The 21997-nt window shown below is 41.7% G+C and overlaps 1 protein-coding gene and 1 pseudogene across 1 annotated transcript; one reads left to right on the top strand and one right to left on the bottom strand.

Annotated features, from left to right (window-relative positions):
- Positions 1-3829: 3829 nt before the first annotated feature.
- LOC9629016 (F-box only protein 6) lies at positions 3830-5431 on the top strand. The gene is made up of 4 exons (XM_002989836.2): positions 3830-4180; positions 4297-4372; positions 4433-5266; positions 5331-5431. Exons 1-3 carry the CDS (start codon positions 3836-3838, stop codon positions 5263-5265), a joined length of 1254 nt encoding a protein of 417 aa, XP_002989882.1. The 5' UTR covers positions 3830-3835; the 3' UTR covers position 5266; positions 5331-5431.
- A 16033-nt stretch (positions 5432-21464) lies between these two features.
- On the bottom strand, positions 21465-21583 carry LOC112342210 (annotated as a pseudogene).
- Positions 21584-21997: the final 414 nt, after the last annotated feature.

The following is a 21997-nucleotide window of genomic DNA, read 5'->3' as shown; positions in this document are numbered from 1 at the left end:
GGTAATTCTTATGCTTTGAACTGGGATATTTTGTTTTGGATGCCAGATTGATCGAAATTTTCTTGCTCCAAGTTGAATCACAAGTTATTACATTAGAATTCTAGTGGATTGTGGTAACAAAACCCACTTATGGAGGTGAATCAGTGAAATGGAGTGCTTTTTGGTTATCATAAAATTCACAATACATTCAACAATGTCTCCCCTCTTCTTCATCACCGTGTCATCACCACAAGCCTAAGAGTTATTTTGACTCAAGCATTGAGGTCTCCCATATGTGGTGGTCTCCTCAGTCCTAGCACTGAAGGAATGATTGTCCAAAGTGAAGCATAGTGACGTCTTTTTTGTGTTACACATTATTCACACACTTTTGAATAAGGCATATTGAACAGTCATAAGTTTGTCAAGATCAATTTGCAAACTCTCATAAAAAATATAGTACCCAAAATAAATTGTGTTTTTGAACCCAAATACACATTTCAATTGCTTTAAATTTAAACCAACTTCCTATAATCAATCTTGCAATTTCTTATTGCCCTTGGGGACTAGGGTCTTCATAATGACGTAACATGGAATTTAACATAGACTGAATAATCAACAATTTTATTTCAAATTCCTCTTGTCCATTTTGCTAATCATGATCTGTGTGTCACAGGTTGTAACATCTTGAGACTATTAAACTAGAGATGACATAAGTTTAACTTGGAAACCTTTAGACATTCGTGGGTAAGAAAAGTTTCACCTGAAGATTCATGTGTGTTATGGTGACCTTTTGAATGCAGTTTTAGCACTGGACTACAGCTTTGTTGTATATTTCTCTAATATATCTTTGCTTTGTTACAGGCTATGATCTTCCCATCTGCAACCCTCTTTGCAAGATCAACAGCATAAAACAACATGAAGATTAGAATGGATGCAAACTGGTGGACAGTTATTCACTACAATTTAAGATAGTAAGCATTTGTGAGGTTTCTTAGTTTTGAGTCTATAAAGCAGGGAGGTGCCAGCTGAGGCAGGAAAGGAGTGATATTTCCTTGCATTTGCTTGGATCATCACGTCAAATTCTTTGGTTGGTAAATGTTGCTGAAGCCGTTTCTTTTTTTTTTTTTTGCATACCAGACTTGGAAGAGAATTGGAAGTTTATGGCATTATGCCATTTGACAATGACCAGCTTCTTGCTGTGGTACCACAGAAAAATTTCTTTCTTTGGTGTCTTGGGATCCCAGCTCCGCGGATCTCTTCCACTCCATGACCCAGTCCGCAACCACACAGCCGGATCAGCTGTCCCTCATGGCGATGTTCAACGTCTACTCCAAGACTGGGACGTGGGCTCTCTTCTCTGGCATCGCCAATCCGGACATGACGCTCTGGAACACGATGATGGCCGGCCACTCCAACAACGGCGATCTGGATCACGGCATCCAGCTGCTGCGCTTGATGTGGATCGCGGGAGTGGATCCCGACGGCATGACGCTCCTCACCGTCCTCACTGATCAATGAGAGCTGCCACCACTTCCAGTCGCTGCTCGCGGATCACGGCGTCTGGGCTGAGCGATCACACTTCTCATGCGGATTTCCTGGCGTGGATCGGCCGGTTGGGCGACGCGATCGATCTGGCGATGAGCATGCCGTTCGTCCCGGACGAAGTGGAGCTCGCATCTCTGCCCAGGTTTGCATTGTGACGCTGACCAGGCCGCACGGGCAGCCTTGGATCTTATCACCCACGCGATTGTTGCTGTACGTACTCCTCTCCAATGCTTTTGTACAGGAGATGGAGACAACGCCATTCTTGGCACTAGACAACTACGCTAAACTATAGCTGATGCAAATGGCTTTCGGGTTCCATACACCCAAACTCAAACTAGGCATACTTCTATATCGAAAATTTGCATGGCCGTGTCTTTGTGATATTCCATTTTCTTGCAGCCATCTTGATTGAAGCTGTCAACCTCTTAGAGAATGTGTAATCTGTTCACTGACACATTTTCTCTTGTGAAGTGCTTCTTAAACTTCTTTCTTGTGTTATTTTGATCCAAAACTTCTACTTGTGCATTCGATCTTGTGTGACAGTTTTTGATAAGTTCGAGATGGTAAAGTCCATTAATGAAGTAGTAAGCAGGCTTTGGGTGTACGTTCATTTTGAAAAGGTTTGCAAGGGGAGCTTGGGTGGCTGCTATGGATCTCTTTCAGGAATCTGATGAGTGAAAGACTGAGTGAAGGCTGGGCTTTTACGTAAGGTGCCTTTCTGGTATATTCATTTGCTTTTCAAGTTCATCAATCTTGATTCAAAATGCAGGAAAAGCTGGGCAGAAAAATGTGTAGAATGAATAAAGCACTGATTTGATCCCTTCTCCAGCATTGCCGAATCTTCTCCCCTGTGCGCAAGGAACTGGAGCTCGCATCTTTGCTAAGTGCGTGTCATTGGCCAGGTACCGTATCACACGACCGTCACCATCTCAAAGCTTTCATACAAGATGTGAAACAATGAGAGAGAACCTCAAGCAAAAATGGCTTTTGGTGGATCTTCAATGTAGAAATTAGATTAAATGCAAATGGTCAGTGTGGGCTTATACAAGCTTGATGATTCCCACATTGTCTTGTGGAATTCATCGAGAATCTGAGCAAACATGGACTGGTGTGATCTTCGTATAGCAAACTTGGGTAACTTGCAAGAGTGTTTTGGAAGGCTAAACTAAGTACACTGAACTGGCCATTATTGTATATATGATAAAGTCTCCTGGTTAACAAGCCCTAATATGTTTTGCTTAACTTGAATATAGTTAATTTAAGCTATTTAACTCACATTGTTATTTTGCAAAAGTTGTGGTCTTCTCTTGTTTACTTTGATCTTTTCACCATTCAAAACATGATCAAGGTCCAAATGGTTAAACTGGTCACACAGGTTTTGTGAGCAAAAGCTTAAAGGTTAAAATACTTCTATTTTTGCAAAAATTGCTTGATATCTATATTATAATTAGCATGTTTCTTTATTCTTTTATTTATTAGTATATAATTATTAACTAAATTCAAACAATTTAAACACTATTTTAAGTTAAACTTTAATTTTAAATTTTTTAAGGATGCCATACCTTTCTATAAAATGAAATATTCTATAATTGAACATGGGGAAAAAATAAACACATGCAGAATAGTATTTTCTTTGTTTGACAAAATTTGAAATTTTAAAAATTGATTCTTATAAAGAAAAGACAGTAACAAATAGACGAAGTGCTTCACATGCCTGCTCCGGTCTTTAAGAGTTATGTGAGTTCATCACCACCAGCAGTAATCAAGGATCTTCAGATGATGCCAAAGGCTGAATGTCTGACTCTCCACCACAGTTGTAACGAATCAATAGACAAAGCCTATGGCTCAATGCTATTGGTATGGTAACTATGAGATGCAGTAGCATGGATCGCTAAAAGTGAAAGAATATAAAGATTGTATTTAAAGACTATAAGCGTATATTTCACAACCCTAAAGTTTATCTCGTTTGCTTAGAACAAAAAGCTGTACGTGGAGCTTTGAAACATCTTGGCAAGACCAGAGATGGTAGAACAATTGGCGGTCTACTTGAAAAGTTCAAAGGAGAAGACGAGGCAAATGAAAGCAATGGCATCCGAGCTGCAAATGTATCAGGTTGGTTTCTCTCTCTTTCCATTGTGATTGAGCGATCACAGGGGCAAGTGTGGATACAAGCCGAGAATTAAGCAGCTCAAAGGCGAGATTGACTTGGTGAGTCGAGCAATCGCCGAATATTCTAAACTTCGAGCTCACGAAATGAAGTGAAAGCCTTCTAGGGTTTATCTGAGGTTTTTCGTGGCGATTCAAGAGAGCCATGGAGTCCCCACTGCCGCTTCCTCTGCCGCGATCGCTCCTGGAGATGATCCTCGCCAAGCTCCCGCTCGAAGATCTCCTGCGATCGCGCACGGTTTGCAAGTTCTGGCGCCGCATTTCCACGACAAAGAGCTTCTTGCGGAGGTATGAGATGATCATCAGCGCCAGGCCATGGTTTCTCTTCATTCATGGCCGCACGGGCTTCGTGATTGGAAATGATGCGATGACCGGCAAGCCAAGGCGCTTCTCTCGCCAGCCGTGGATCCCTACGGCGCAGGACACTAGCATCGTCTCGTGCTCGCTCGGCCTCCTGCTGCTCCGGGACTCCCAGGGCCATTTCACCGTGGTAGGAAAGAACTTCCTTTTTTCTCTCGATATCACTTCCGAAGAGAGAGCTTTGGTTTTTTTTTCTGATCAATCGCTCTAGACAAGACTCACGAGTCTCTTTCTTTCTTTTTCTAGGTGAATCCTCTCACCAAGGAGACCAAGAAGCTCCCGGCGTTGGATATGAGCTCTGGCAAAGAGATCGTCTACTCCGGTAAGTGGCTCGAGCTGATTGAAAAGGAAAGAACAAAGCTTACACCTCTTTTACCATCAGCCATCCAGTGCTCGCGTTCGGCCTCTTCATACAAGGTTTTCACCATGGGTGTGATGGACGCGGACGAGATCAGTGGATTTCTCTACAAAATGAGCGTCGTCCAGCCGGTAGACCGCCCGATCCCAGTGCCGGACATTCATGACTACAAGCAGCCCTTCATGCGCGTCTACTGCTCCGAGACTGGTTCCTGGACGTCCATCACCGGGTTTCCTCCAGGATTTGTGCTCCCTTTCCGCGCTCTATGCAAGGCACACCAGTGTTTCATCGCAAACTCGCTGCTCTACTGCACCTCCAACAACGTCAACAACCGTCCCGAGAAGATTGCTCGCTTTGACATCGCCAAAATGGAGTGGCTCCCGACTCCGGTGGACATCCCAGAGGACTTGATGCTTATGAGCTTCATGATTGACAGCAGCAGCGAAACGATGATGGTCGTAGCTGACAAAGACACGGGCAAGTTATTCAAGGCTGTGATCGAGCAGGAGAAGCTGGTGATGACAGCGGAGCTCCAGGTGCCGAGCGAGATCCTGCCGACGAACAAGCTTATGTTCGGGATGATGGAGGTGTGGGGCTTCGGACATGCGCTTTTCCTTCACGTCCCGGTGCAAAAGAGCAATGCATGGGATCTCAAGAAGTGGGACGGCCGATCTCTCATGTACGAAGGCAAGAACATTGCGGAGGAGCCGACGATGCAGTGCTGGTTTGTCAGTCTGCACAACTCTGCCGTCTACTTCCAGTGCTTGCCGGAGCCTCATCTTCCAATCGGCACGTTCATGAGTGGAGCTGCGGATTTTCTCAAGCTTGTCTACACTCCCAGCCTTCGTTTCCCCTGAGGCAAGTTTCACACAATCAATCTTTTAGCTCCTCCTCTTAACCGTGTTTTGTTCTGTTTATCCAGCCAAGATGCTGGCGGGTGGTTCTTTCCTTTCAGTTTTACGACTCAAGAGAAACAGGTCTCTTTCTTGTGATAATGAAACTCGTGACATTCTCTTGGTCGTAGATCATTTTTCCATTGAGGGGCTCTAGTACTCAAGCCACCATATCAGAGCATTGGCAACTTGGAGAATGTCCGACTCAATCCTATCCAGTTAAGCACTCAAATTTAACTGCCAAAGCAGGCCATGGAATATTCTCGGAATAAGGTTCAAGAAGGTGAAGTTTTAATCATATTTCAAGGCCTTTCTTTGTCAAACTTTTCCTTTTATTTATTTTACTAGACATTCTCTAGCATAAATTGCCCTCCACATATTATGATGCCTCTTATGGGATCTCTTGCTGGAGCATCCAGATCCTGTACCATCTGTGACAATCAGTATCTATGCATAGCAAGTATTAAGGTGTTTGATATACACCAGTGATTGCTGTAGTAATTGTTGCAAAGGTTTAAGTAGAAGCATCTCTTACAAATTGACTCAATGGAACAATGTCTAATGGTCTGACAAAGTTAAGCACTGAAAGAGCCTTTTCTAGCCATGAGAGAGGATAGAGCCCTAAATAATATTTCTGATTCTTAGCTTTAACCCTATAGTGTTGAATTCAGAGCCAATTAGATGGCTTGAAAAGGTGGCTATATTTATCAGTAGCATTTGCATGCTATAATTGTAAGTGAAATTGATGATGTCAATGCCATATTTGTTGAATGGACCTCATGTTGGAAATCACAACTACTATACCAAGTTATTACATATATAAGCTATGGCTCACCACCTGAATGAAGTTGTAGATCCACATATGCATATCATGTTTCCTCAAAGGAGACAATCAAATTCCATATGCTAGGGTCTAGAATGCTATATAATTTGTGATTACAAACCCATAAACAACACATTATAAGATTGAGTACCTTCTATAATGCCACAGGGCACTTGGCTAGAAATATGTGTCTTAATGTTTGGATTTGGCTACAAAAAAGTTTAAGAAGAAAAGAAGCCAAATGCTGATACTTGCTAAAGTAGCAAAGGGACCTAATGGCTGTTTGAAGTCTATTTGCTCACCTATTCCTAGTAAAGTACTGTATTGGATAGACTAAGTACCTAAAGCACTAAGTTGTGTAGAGTGCTCAATTCTTAGAAAGGAAAATGCTTGCATTCTGCTTTATTAGGTTAAAACAAAACCTAGTTCCACCTATCTTGAGTTTGCTGCTACAAAGAAACATCATTTAGCAATGATTGATAACTATATTTTACATGGTCTTGAGACCCTAAGGTAGAGTCACTGGCTGCCACTGCCATCATAAAGAGCTCTTGAATTAAATAGTTGATTAAACCAAAGTTAATTACAGCCTTTGGTCCTATGCTCTACTTATTTTTGGCCACATCATTAAGCACATGCACTTGTCATAATGCCTTCTTGGTTTGACCAATGCAATTTTGTCAACACAGTTGCATGTGACATGTGTCATAACACTTTCTTCTGTCACCCCAAGCAGTTCGCAACCTCCCATTGGCTAACAACAAACATCAACATAACACATGGTTAGAAAAAACTAACCCTTTTAACAGTTACCCACCATTTGACATTTGCTATTGACTGGATTTGGTGGCCCACAAAATTTAACAATTCCTTCTTTTTATAAGAAAAAAAATCACAACTAACAGATATGATTAACTAATAAAAAAAGATAATAAAAAAATATAATTTTACTTTAAATATAATAATATTATATTATGAGTCTATGACTATATATTTTAATTTATTAATTTAAAATATTGGTAGTATTATATAGAAATTAAATATAAATTTCAGAATATTAGATGTTCATTCTATTTATTAATAAACTATGAAATTAATAAGTTTGCTGATATTTTGCATTTGTTTAAAATGAATTCTATACTTGGCTATGGGGGAAAAAATACAATAAGTCAAGAGAGTATTGATTTAATCTTATATGCAAAGGAATTAATTATTAATAATATATCCTCAGAAGAATTCCCTAAAGGACAAAGTATGGAATTTCCATTTACAGTACAAGATGATATTATTGGTTCATTAAATGTTATTAATCAAATGTGGCTATATAGTACATCTGGAAAACACTATGATCAATGTAATACAAATGATAATAATATTGAATATGATCATGGGAAACATTTTTATTATCTCCAAATAGAAAAGCTATTTTATATTTACATCTCAATTGTATTTTGGCTATATATTTGAAAAAAAAAAAAAATGGTTTGTAGGATCAGATAAATATAAGAATTGTGAATTTAAAATGCAAATAGATGGAAACATAGTTTTATATTCAAATAGTAATAATGTTGTCTGGTCACCAAATACTTTTTGTGATAAATCAATTTATATTTTATCTTTACAAAATGATTGTAACTTAGTCTTATATGAATCTTTACAAAGAGTGTTTTCTCATCATCCTTTTATTAAGGCAAGATGGTCATCAAATACCTATCCTTGTTAATCACTTTTTATTTTAAGTAAAATACAAATAATTTAAATACTTATAGTATTGATTTTCTGAAATATTAAAAATTTAACTTGAAATAATTTTCTACACTATGCAGTAATATTTAGCTTTCTCTAGAAAAACAATATCTATTATTTGTTTTGCTGATGCTATCTTAAATATGATTAATACAGTAGCTTGGTTATTACATAACTACAAATTATTATAAATTGAATTTTTTTATAATTATAACTATTTTCTAATAAGATATTCTTAATGAAGACATATATTATAGCCTAAACCTAAGTCTTGTGTAAAAATGATAATATAACTAGTTCTAAACTGCAAACTATTTATTCTAATTAAATAATAATTGATAAATTAGATAAATTTTAAATAAAAAATAAATTAGTGTTTAAAGTATACTTTAATCAGTTAATCTAGTAAGATCCCAGCCCCTCAATTGGACTATGTTGGCTTGTATAGAATGTGTTAGAGCACTCTTGACACGAAGAATACTTTTAACAAACTATAAAATAAAAGCATTATTTAGTGAAACAAGATTGCAATCTCTTACATAGATTATGATTATAAGAATTATATAGTATTAATGCAAGTGCCTTCTAGTTAGAAGTTCTAATCTAGGCTCTAATAGCTAGAAATATTATGTGGTTTCTATTGAAATTGCTTTAATTCTTAATGGAAGAGTTGTATGTATGGAGTGGTTCCAAAGATTATGTTACAATTATCATAGATGTAGTATATATGGTTTTCACCCTTTACCTTGTGGTGATATACTATAGATTAACTATGGAGCGGATCTAACTCTTGGATCTTAGCTTTAGATCTTTGTTGAAAAAAGGGATGCACCACTTTGATCTTAGCTTTAGATCTTTGTTGAAAAAAGGGATGCACCACTTTATTGAAAAAAGGGATGCACTTTTATTTATAAGTTTTTTCCTTTTATATTTAAACCCTAATATATTATTTTTTAAGTCATTCTCTTTAGTTGCATATAGCCCAACCCTCTTAAGCAACAAATCAAACTTGTTAAAAACATTTAAATAAACTATTATAAACAAGTAGTTAGAGTTATTCATACAGTTATACCCTTTGAATGGAACTAGGAACTCAAGAAAGAGAGGCAAGTGATATGACAAGTCTATAGTAGCTACCCTATAACTAAAAATTTCACTATACATATGAAGTGTTAAAGTTATTTTACCTATACTCATAAATGTATCATCTAAAGGATATATTATGTATCACATGAAGGAAATACTCATGAATGTATCACCTAAAGGAAATAACATCTCAATCTATTAAAGTTGATCTTAGCAACAATCAATAGAATTGAATAAATTTTATAAGTGCTAACAAATACTTATTCATGTTACCAACTAATTTAAATAGACTTTAGTCAATAATATTAAGGAACAAAAGTTACTTAAATAAGTGTTAGCAACATCTTATTGATATCTCAAACCCAAATGACCACATAGAATATGTGGTAATGTCAAAAACCAAAAGCCATCAAAGAGAATAACTAACCATCATTAGAAATCATCAATCACCCAATTAATAGAGATACATAATCATTATTAAAGAATAATCTACTTTTCTGAACAACATTAAATCATTTATTTTTAATAAGAATCAAGTAAAACCTCTATTGAGGATAATTAACTATTCTAGATGACAATCAATCATCCACAATAATTGCTAAACACAAACACCAATTTGAATATTGGAATAAAGAGCTAAAATGCCTTACCAAAAAATTTCAAACAAATGAAACAATGAGTATGAGAGTTCAAAGAACTAAAGGCTCAAAAAAACCTATAGCAATTAGAAGTTTCATATAACAATGATCATAAGTTTTATATCAATTAGTTTTAATGTCAAAGAAGAATTTATGGTATAACCTACAATATTATCTTTGATACATCTATAAACTAAACTTTATAATGCAAATTTTAATGAATTACATATTTATATCAATCCAAAAACTAAGCACAACAACTCTATGCTTAACAAGTGATTAATAAATCAATTCTCCATGAATTTATATAAGATTTAACTCACTTCATAATAAGTATAAGAAGAATTATCAATAATTGATATAATCCTAACTCAAATATAATAAAAAATAAAATATTAAGTATCTATCACTAACTCTTTCTCTTGCAAAGCTAGTATAGTTTATGAATAAATCACTTTTCAAGAAAAAACCAAAACTCAAACCCCTGCTAAATAATCTTGTTTACAATATAGTTAACTCAACTCACCACTCAACTTGATTAAATGCTAATACATTTGCTAACTAACAATACACAAATGTCAATGATATAAAGGTATGACCAAACTATCAACACCATCTTTATCAAGACTAATAAAACTCAATATCAATCTTTAATAAATCCAACGAATCATCAATTTATCAATCTCGTCTAGAATATGGCATTTAATTAATTTGTCTTATTTGAATTTATTTATCTCATTTGATTAATTTATCTTATTTGAATACCAATATAGTTGTTAACTAGTAAATGTATAAATTCCAATAACACAAAATTATAGCCTAATTATTAACACTATTTTCATTGAGACTAGTGAAATACGATATTAATCTTCAATGAGCACAACTAATCACCAACCATCTAAATCACCACAAATAAAAATATCCAACTTTTAAAATATGCCCATGGAGAAACATTTCATCTCATTTAATCTTAATAATCTCCATATTACACTCTTAGTCTTTATTACTCATCTGGGAATATGAAGACCACTATCAAACAGCTAAAAACACCAAGTCTTTAGATTCTTAACATTTTGTGGTTTAGCAAGATTTGTTCATTGGAGCATTGAACTCTTATTGGCTCCAATACCAAATATACCACACTTTAACTCTCTCCTTTTAAACTAATTTGAAAAGGGGGATGAAAGAGCTTTTAATGGTTATTTTATCCCTACCTATCCCCCAAAGTTCTAAAGATTTACAGTGATAATATATTTAAATTTTATCCTATGATCACATGTATTACACGTCTCTTTACTAAAGTTGCTTATGTAATGAGTATCTTTGAGCTAGGGACTGGATCACATATCTCAATTTACACTTTACCTAACTTAATAGTTATATTATTCCTAGCTTTATTCAGGCAAAGACATTCTCTTAAGAATTGTTTGGATTCCCAGCAATTGAAACATACATTATTCCTTATATTATTAATGGAGTTGGTCTTCTTATTAAAGGGTTTGTCCTTTTATGTAGTACACATGAATTTGGAGCTAAACTCCAAGTTTATTGCACTACAAAATGGGGGTCTAATACACTTTCAATCCTATGAGCACCAGCTCCTCATATCTAGCACCTCTATGCAAATTGATGTTAGATAGTGTCTAGCATAATTTCGGCATATCGGTGGCCTAATACGAGGAGAAGGGTACTCCACCAACTAAAGTAGCATGGAGTTTGGGCTTAAACCCAAACTAGATGTAAAATAAAAAGCAACACAATCCAGCGGAAGCTAAATTAATGTTTTAGGTGGTCGGCCATGCACTCCAACCATTATTCCTACTATATATTTAAGACTCCCCATATCCTCCCGTATACTTGTTTAATAGCATTTAGGAATTCCATCCTTATGCTTATTTAGTCAAGTGCATATGTGATGACCAATTTTTCAACTAGCTTAGGTGGAGAACATAAAAGGAATCAGCAATATCAACCTCCTATCGTTGTGGTAGTAAAGAAGAAGTATCTGTAAGGATTGGCCGACAAATATCTTTTGATACCCAAAGTCATATTTGCAACACTCTCCCCCCTATCGATGCATACTCAAGTTTAGCAAACCGTCAAGGAAACAACTCCAAAAGTTAATAAAAAAAACACTATATGGGAAACATATCAACTTAAATGAGTTATGGAACTACCTCTCCTCTATGTCTAAAGATATTAAGACTCAAACACCCTCTAGTTGTCACTAACAAAGAAATGATTAACAAAGTTAGCCACCCTTGCTGCTCTAAATACCACTCGGCTTACAAAAGAATGATACATCCATGCCTACAGGAACATAGAGAGAGAGTTAAAAGCTTAACTCCCTTGAGCAAGAAATCAACCTTATTGAGAAGATTTAGACAACTATTATAAAGTGGCAGATAAAGTTGTTTACATGACCAGCCCCCTTTGCAAAAATGAGTCAACAAGAGAGAAATGGGGATTTGTGATCAGTCTATAATAGTTATCCCCATGGTTATAGATTGAACCTATGCACTAAAGTGCTGAAGTCAACCTGCCAAAATTGACCCAAGAACTTAATAAACAAGAGAAATAAAACTTCTAATTTAATAGAAACATATTACTTTATTAATTTGCAAGATTTATTATAAGATTTACAGAAGTGATTTTTTATTACAATTCTCATACTCCATGACAAGCTCATGGGCATGCATAAGGTTACTGAGAGGCTCCCATGTTGATTCACAAGATGGGTAACCTTTCCATTTAATTAAATATTCTTTAGAATAACCACCATGTTTTCAGTTACATGATAAGATGCATTCAACTTCAAATTCAGGTTCGCTGTCCATAACTTTTGATGGTGAACGAATCTCCCCTTAACTGTAAGGAACCAACTCGCCAAGGTGTCGTAGGCTAAAGGAACCCCGAAAGCATGACCAAAATGACAAAGAGTTCATCGGATGGGACCAAGTTCGAGACCGAGTTCGAGACGGAGTCTGAGATCTGAAATCGGGTCCGAGACCGAGTCCGAGGTTGAGTCCGAGGTCGGGTCCAAGATCGGGTCCGAGATCGAGTCCGAAATCGAGTCCGAGACCGAATCCGAAGTCGGATCCAAAATCGGGTCCGAGATCGAGCCAGAGACTAAGTCCAGATACTAATACGGGTCAAGGGGTGAAAGCCCAAAGCGTGCGTCTCCCAGGGGGGGGGGCTGCAGGGGGTTCCAAAAGTATAGTAGGGATAGTGAGGTCCAGGAACCAATTTTGAAGGGACTCTCCAGTTGGGCTTCCAAACCGACTTGAGGTTGAGACTGGGACCAAGGGGCCTTGGGTGGGAGTGAGCACGGACTTGGTTGGTGCCGAAGGGGCCATCCAAGGAAGTGCTCAAGAACAGCTCCCACTCTCGAAAGGGAAACCGATTGCGGTGCTCCCGGCTCAGGTGAAGTGGTGCCCCACTTGAGTATCATGCGGCTCATTGGTCCTCGCCCTTCCGAGGGGCTTGGGCCTTCCTTCGGGATGGAAGTGGGGGGGTAGAGGTACCCATACCGGGCCGCTAGGCCACGGTGTTTCGCCCCGACGTCCCGAAGCAAGTGTTGCACTCAAGACTTGGGATTTAGAGGGTCCTATGATCAAGTCTTGTGGTACCAAGGGGTGTTAGGAACCTGGAAGCTTGGTGTGCTTGGCTGCTTGTGCTTGCGGGGAGTGTAGCCGAACCTTAAGTCCAGTCTAACCCGGGGAGGGGGATTGGGAGTGATTTGGGAATCCGTGGATGGATGGCTAACACTCCGTTGCTCGTGCAGTGAGTAGCTGAAACCAAGTAGGAGCTGGTACCATAGGCGAGAACCTTGGCAAGGGAACTTAGTAAAAGCCAAGGTGGTGTCGGACGGATAGACGAGGTAAGTTGGCAAATTGGAAAGGAAAAATTTGTGGCTTACAATTTGGTATCGGAGCGTTTTCCTCAATTCTAGCGAAGGATAGAGGCGGATTGCTGGGAGATGGCAAGGGCAGCGCGTAAGTCAACCCAGGCGGAGACGGAACCTCCGCCGGAGCTGGAGCCTCCGGTCGAATCCGAGGCTATGGATGAGGAATCCTTGCATGAGGAGGACTCTAGTGAGGAAACTTCCAAACAGGAGTCCGGTGGCGAGGTTCGGTCGTCCAAAGCTCGATTGGACATGCTAGAAGGACAGTTGGCACAGACCAATGCCCTGCTGGAGACTCTCGTACGCAAGTTAAAGCGTGACGAGAAGCGGAAGAAAAAGAGAAAGACTGCGGACGCTGGTAGCGCAGAAGGTGCGGACCCTTCGGTAGGGACTGAGGCAAAACCAGACAAGGTCGAACAAACCGAAGTGGAATCAGTCCCTCAGGCAGTTCCCAAGTACAAACCAAAGCCCCCACCGGTCTTCAAGGGAGTGAACGACTATAAGGTGGTGGAGGATTGGTTTTACGATATGGAGGACTACTTCCGAGCGTTGCGGTTACCAAGCTCGGAGAAGGTCCCATATGCAAAACCATACTTGGTAGATAATGCCAAGTCTTGGTGGAGAACGACGGAGGCCAACGAAGGACCGGTGGCCACTTGGGACATAATGAAGGCGAGGATCCGCGCAACATACGTTCCTCCGAATGCCACTCTGCATTTGAGAGATGAGCTGAGTAGGCTGAAGCAGGCTGGAACCATCCAGGAATATGTGAATGGGTTCATGGCAAAGAGGATACTTGTCACGGACATGGGGGATATGGATGCGTTCCATGCCTTCATATCGGGTTTGCAAACCTGGGCTCGCGGTGAGGTGATGCGCTGGAACCCGACCAACTATAAGGAAGCGTTGGATGCGGCCATCAAGGTGCATTTCAACGATAACCTGCGAAAGGGGAACACGACGGGGTCGGGATCCCACGTTTAGCAAAGGGGCCAAACCAAAGGGAACGTATAGCAGGGGGAAATTCAAGAAGAGTTTCTCTAAGAATGAGTCCTCGGGGTTCCGAAAAGGCAAATCCGGTGGCCAGCGAGCGAGTACGTGGGGGAGTCAAGCGAAAAGAGACAAACCCACGGATAAGAAGGTCAAGTCGTATAGCAGCGTGGGAAACAACGTATGTTACAACTGCGGTGAAGCGGGACACTTTTTGAGGGAATGTCCCTACCCGAAGAAGGCCAGAGCCAATATGTCCATCAAGTCGGGTGAAGTCCAAAATGAGGTATGTGATCCAGTCCCTAACTCAAAGTTACTCATTACACGAGCAACTTTGGTAGAGAGTCGTTCGCGACATCTACTAGCCCTCCGAGGGAAGCTCGGAGGTAGCTTTGTTAAGATCCTTATTGACACGGGTGCTTCGGATAATTTTGTGGCTGCAGACATAGTCCGGCAAACCGGACTAACGGTGCAGCGGCTAGGCGAACCAAGGACTATAGAGTTTGTTCAAGGTAGCCAAAGCACCAATGAGGTACTTCGACAAGCGAGAGTCGAAGTAGGGACATGGAAAGTAGACATGGATTTCACCGTGTTGGACATGGCGGGATTTGACGTGATCTTCGGAATGGATTGGTTCAATCGGTTCGTGGTAGCCCTACATGGACAAGGTAGGAACCTTGTGGTACTGGCGAATGCCCAAGGAAGAAGATCTAGGGTGGAGGCCCAGGATCTAAAGGTAGGGCAAAGCAAGGCCAAAGAATCCTGCTTAAACCTGGTGTCTACGAGAGGACAACTCACTAAAGGAACTAAGGCAGCCTTTTTGTGCTTACTCTCGGTGGAGAGTGACAAAAAGACAGGAATGGAAGAAGTACCTTTAGTGATCCAGCGGGTGTTAGACCAATTCCAGGATACCATGCCAGAGGAGCTACTGGCGGGGTTGCCCCCCGCACGACCGATAGAACATAAGATTGAGCTGGTCGAGGGCGCTGAGGCGGTGGTTCGTCCACCCTATCGTTTGAACAAAAAAGAACTCACGGAGCTCAAGCGCCAACTAGAGGAGTTGGTGGACAAGGGGTATGTTAGGTTGAGCAAATCGCCGTATGGGGCACTGGTGCTATTTGTGAAAAAGAAAGATGGGTCTATGCGCATGTGCATAGACTACCGGTTGCTCAACAAGTATACAAAGAAGAACAAGTACCCTTTGCCAAGGATTGAGGACCTGTTCGATAGGTTGGGAAAGGCAAAATACTTCTCGAGAATTGACCTAAGGTCAGGATACTACCAGATCAGGGTAGCGAAGGAAGATGTTGAGAAGACAACCTGTCGAACGAGGTATGGGAGCTTTGAGTTTCTGGTGATGCCTTTCGAACTATGCAATGCGCCGGCCACGTTTTCGGCGTTGATGAACCATATCTTTGTACCCTATCTGGATCACTTTGTGGTCATTTATATTGACGACATCCTGATTTATAGCGAAACGCTAGAGGAGCATGCCAAACACTTGACGAAGGTGTTTGAAAAACTAAGGGAACACCAGCTGTATGCTAAAGAGAGCAAATGTGACTTTGCTTAACAAGAGGTAAAGTTTCTCGGGCATATGGTGGGCAAGGACGGGCTCAAGGTGGACCCTGAGAAGGTCCAAGCGATCCAGGATTGGGAACGACCATCGAATGTACACGAGTTAAGGGCATTCTTGGGGCTATGCAACTACTATCGAAAGTTTATCAGACACTATTCGAGAGTAGCCCTGCCCTTAACGGACCAAACGGGAAAAGGGAAGATGGTATGGACAGCGGAATGCGAGGCGGCATTTGTCCACCTAAAAGGGAAGTTGAGGAAGGCTCCCGTGTTGGCATTACCAGACTTTGGTGAGGACTTTGAGGTAAAAACAGATGCTTCAGACTTTGCGTTGGGCGCAGTTTTGAAGCAAGACAACCATCTAGTAGCATTCTTCTCGAAGAAGTTGGACAAGGCTTAACGGAAGTGGCCTACCCATGAGAAGGAATTGTTTGCGGTGGTCAAGGCGCTCAAGGAGTGGCGACACTACCTTGGGAGACACTTCAAAGTTTACACGGACAATGTGGCAATGAAACACTTCTTGTCACAGCCCGACCTAAGGGGAAAACAAGGTCGGTGGGCCAATGCTTTGGCCGAGTTTGATTGCGAGATTCTGTATAAGCCTGGGAAGAGCAACATCGTGGCAGATGCGCTAAGTCGAAAAGCGAGCTTGAAGTTGGCGATATCTAGCGCGACAGCAACTTTTTGGGATGATGTGCGGACTGCATACGAGAATGATGGTCTAGCACAAGAAGTGTTGCTGAGGAATCTAGAGGAGTGGGAAGCTCACCAGAGAGGTGAGCTGCCAACGGAAGAGAAAACGGGCTATAAGCTCTATTTTGTTAAAGTGGGAATTGTCATTATCCCACTTGTAAAATAAGGTTTCCAAACCTTTATATAGTATATAAATATAACAAAATTCAACTGCATTGAGGCACATGCCATTTTATTTTAAACAAGGAAATGTCTACTCAATCACTTCTCCTCCCCCTGCCACTGCTTCACCTCTCTCTTCTCCTTGTCATCGTCATCCAATTTCTTTCCATCCTTTTAATATTGGCTCAGTTGCTGCGAGTCTAGGTGGAGCCCAAGTCCCCATTCAATCTTTACTTTCCCCTTATTAATAAAATAACTTCGTAGACTTCCAATAACATGCTGTAACATTTCTAGTATAATGCAAATCCTCTCAAAGAATTGTCTTTTAATATTAATACAATGGCATGGAACCCCATGCCATAATAAGTTACATTTTTAAATAAATACATACCATCTCAAACTGTTATTTTTTGCCTCCAACACCTATACAATAATCTTGGAATTTCATCACTCTCCACACTATCAGGATTTAAACCCAATAGTAATGCCATCTCTTCTCTAATACGTCCACGCTCATGTTCAGTAGTCGAAGAACCCATCCGGTTGAGCAGATTATGGAGATGCGGATAGTGCTTGGCTAGACAATATACATGCCATAAATGATGACTGGTGTCTGTCCGATCAAATGACTTCTAATATACCGTTCCATCTGCCATTTGGTTGATTTCTGCAGCCACCTTCTGGACTGGCCGGTTCTCTATCACCATTGCTCCAAGCCGTTTTGCAAGGTTCCCCAGAACATACGGTTTCTTCTCCCTAGTTTCCATACTGCAAGAGATGGGGTGCACTGCATATGTGTGCGTGTTTGCTGCAGTTTTAATCGGCGAGTCATCGATGATGAGGATTTCACTTGACCTAGCAGTCCGGTTCATCACTACAGCCTCTGGCTTGACGAAGATGGGCTTGTTACCCCTCACATGGACCATAGTCAAGCAATCCTCCTGCGTTAGGAGAAAGTCAAATGGTAATATTACTCGCGTCTGATCGTGCATCATCTGTAGTAACGTTAATGCATTGTGGCGCATCATGGATGTCCAAACTCCCAATTGCAAATTGAACCCGGCCCTCTGTTTTAAGTGTCGCATGGTCATTATTAGATCCCGCAGTTTCTCCCGTGTGATTAATGTGAATCTGTCTCTTTTGACCAACTTGCGACCACAGGCTTTGGAGGGTGCAGTGACATTCGAGGACGAGCCACGCTCATGGGAGAAAAGGACACCGTTCAGATCAAAAACGATACAGTACCTTCGCCGTGACTCTGAAATGAAATGCGTCAGCATAAAAAATGGTACAAGTCAATTTTACCATCTACAATATTAGCGAATGGTGCTCCCGATGGTCGTTGAGAGGGTTTTGGTCGAGGAAACGTGAAGGGCGGAAATACTCTCCTTTGCAATGTGGGGTCAATCGCATCCGATGGCGTGTGGGCACATGCCATTTCAGCTGTAGACTCTGGTACAACTGGCTCAACAGTGGCATGGGGTGGTTCCGATGGCGTGTGATCACACGCCATTTCAGCTGGTGCCTCCGTTGGCAAAGTGGACATGACCGAACAGGCAGCAGGGGCGGTGTTCCAGGCTATGGATAGTAGCCTCCACCAGCTCTGATGACTCTTGCAGGCAAGTAGAGTCCACTGGCGGATCCATATGCATGTCCAAATATCTCCCTTCGATTGAGATGGTATCCTCCTTACTGGCTACTAAAAACAAACTCATTAGCACATTGAATCGACTATACTGTATTTACCATCAACTGCTATTGAGGAACTAGGACCGATATCACTTGGGCGCACTGCTGATTCTGAAGGATTGGACATACGTTTCGACCCTTGCTTGGCACTATCCTTCCTCGACACTAAAGGCTAGAGTTTGTATCTTAATTCAACTGAATAATCTCTACTTACCATTTGCTCTGCGACCTATATGGACAATGTTAGAAATGGTAAAAGGTTAGGAATGGATGTACTATTATTTACCTGATGGTTTGTCTTGTATGACCTTCCTCCGCTACTCTTTGGCCACCTCAGGCTGGCCATCGTCGTCATCATCGTCGTTGTCGTTATGATCGTCACCATTGTGAGGACCATCCAAGTCCTCTTCGTCCTCCTCTTCTTCGTCCTCCTCTTCTTTGTCCTCCTCTTCGTCCTTCTGCTCTTCCTGCTCATTATCTTTCTCTGGCTCCTCATCCCCCTCCTGCATTTCTTCCATAGGCTGCTCAGGCTGGATGGCTTGTTCTTCCAGGACCATCTTGGGAAAATCATCTGGCCGAGTCTCCATCTCAAAATACAAGACATCCATAGCCTGTTTTAGTGCGTGACCTAGGACCGTATCCTCACCTGACTGTCTTAACATGGTTTCTGCACGTTCTTGCACCCTTCGAAAACGACGAGATGAGAAAAACGTGGCCCTGACTTGAAAAGCATCCCTCATCCATTGTACCTCTCCATTGAGATTGGGGAAGGGGAGTCTGCCATAGGAATCTGAGTCAGGAGGTGGTGATTGGCTGCTTTCACTCAGCCTTGATCTGCAATGAATGGCATGAGCACACACGCCATAACCGCGAGGCATTACCTATCATCTTTTCGTTGCCCTTCTTCCTTTTTGAATCAAACGCCTCTGATCCCAACGACTGTCCAACGTGCTTTCGCTTTTTATGACCACTGTCAGTTTGAGCTTGGCTAGTGCTTGCCTGTTTTGCCTTTGAAGAAGTGTCTCCTGCAAGGAATGGCATGAGACCACACGCCATTGCAAATTGTAAGCAACCAAAGGGAACGACTTGAGAGACGATCCATGGGGTTCAAATATAGAGGGAAAGGGCCCATGAACAAGAGTGCACCCCCTTTTCCAATCGGTTAAGGGTCTTGGGATACTTGGGGTTAAGCGTCCTTGGGTTTGAATAGTACTGGGCTGGGTGACCTCCCGGGAAGTCCAAATTCAGGAGCTTACATTTGGTATCAGAGGGGTCTCGGGTCCGACTCTGTTGGTTGGCTAAGGGAATCGCACCACATGTTGGTTGGCTAAGGGAATCGCACCACATGTTGATTGACATCTGGCTGGTCCAGTTTGCTCCCGCTGGGCTCGACCCGAGGGGTAGGGTGTCAAGAGAGCGGGGCTCTCGAGAGAGTTGCGGCTCTCAGCTTCCGTTCACGAGGGCGTGAACTTGCAGGGAAGCGTGGTGGATTGTAAGCAACCAAAGGGAACGACTTGAGAGACGATCCATGGGGTTCAAATATAGAGGGAAAGGGCCCATGAACAAGAGTGCACCCCCTTTTCCAATCGGTTAAGGGTCTTGGGATACTTGGGGTTAAGCGTCCTTGGGTTTGAATAGTACTGGGCTGGGTGACCTCCCGGGAAGTCCAAATTCAGGAGCTTACACAAATATAATTTGTACCTCCTTTTTTCCTATTGCTTGTCTGTTTGTCCTTCTTCGATGCGCCACCAGTGCCCTTTTCAATCCTCGTGTCTGAATATTCACAACGATCTATAATCAAAATGGCGTGAGGCCTCACGTGACCTTACCTTGTGCAGGTTGTGAGCTCGGCCCAACATGGGTATCTTCAACAGTAGCTGTTAACGCCGTTTCAGCATCTGGGGGTGGCCACGCTCCTGCATACAGAGCTTGTGAGATAACATTTAAACTTAAAGTGCGTACTCACCAGGTTCGCAGAGAAGATACTGATTTTCTTTGGCAACTGTAATTATATGCTCCATTGAAGTCACCTCTTCAATGGAGTTTGTCACCGCAACACACGGGACACCCTTGAGTAGTGCGGCTCGAAAGAATAGTCCGCAGCAGTTGTACTCAACAACGCATTTGCCCTTGGAGTCGGAAGCAGGTGACCCACCCGCTATTGCATTGAAGACCCAGCTGAGCATTTCCCATGCTGCACCTTTAGCTTTCTCTGGATTTGAAAGCTCCATAGCATGGGATAATGGCTAAGAAGAAGATACCGACGAATGTCCGCATCTTCACACTCGCCCTTGTTATTGGTCCTGCAGCAGAGTGGGACTGGAGTGACTTCCCAGCTTCGTTCGACAAGGCCGATCGAATTGATCTGAGGGAGGTCAATTTACCTGTGCCTGAGGAACTGAAGACAGCTATGGAGCTTTCGAATCCAGAGAAAGCTTTTGGGCCCAAAAAAGCCCGCGGAACACATGGTACCTTCCCAACTTTTCGCGAAAAATCGCGCGTTTTGGGCCCCAAAACGAGTTTTATGGTTGTCAATGTGTCACATTGACACGTGGCATGCCCTTTGGCTTGTTCTCATAGTTAGAGTTTAGTGTCCTTGACCTTGTATGCCACGTGACACACATATGTTTGGACTTGCTTGCCATGCCACGTGGTGACAATCACCAACACATTATTTCTAACTTATATCCTAGTTAATAACTAGCTAACGACACAATTTGGCAAATACACCTTACATTCACAATTGTAAGTAGTATTTAAAGACCATACACTTATATGCTATGGAAAAATACTCAAAGTTTATATATTAAAACAATGATCTTACAAAAATAAATGACTTGTAAGGAAAAAAAAAAGATGGGGTCACTTGGACTTCCCGGATGGTCACCCAGCCCAGTACTATTCAAGCCCAGGGACGCTTAACTTTGGAGGTTTGATGGGATCCAGTGCCATAGTCACGGTTTGAACCCACTCTGAAATATTTCACACTCCCCCTACTCTTATAGTGTGGGGCAGCTGATCCAAAGCTGCAGTGTACCTCCACAATCCCGTGTTCTTTTTGGGTGCCAAAAAACCTGCGGGACGTGTGGTACCTCCCCAACAATTCACGAAGACCGTGTTTTGGGCCCCAAAATGCACGCTGCGAAATGCGGGGTACCTCCCCAACTTTTCGTGAAAATCACGCGCGATTTTTCGCGAAAAGTTGGGAAGGTACCACGTGTTCCGCGGGCTTTTTTTGGGGCCCAAAACGCGCGATTTTCACGAAAAGTTGGGGAGGTACCCCGCATTTCGCGGGGCGCGTTTTGGGGCTCAAAACGCGCGATTTTTCGCGAAAAGTTGGGAAGGTACCACGTGTTCCGCGGGCTTTTTTTGGGGCCCAAAACGCGC

Source organism: Selaginella moellendorffii, unplaced genomic scaffold (assembly GCF_000143415.4).
Source record: "Selaginella moellendorffii unplaced genomic scaffold, v1.0 SELMOscaffold_101, whole genome shotgun sequence".
Classification (NCBI taxonomy): Eukaryota; Viridiplantae; Streptophyta; class Lycopodiopsida; order Selaginellales; family Selaginellaceae; genus Selaginella; species Selaginella moellendorffii.
Note: the sequence above shows the minus strand (reverse complement) of the source record. Positions and strands in the feature narration are given on the sequence as shown.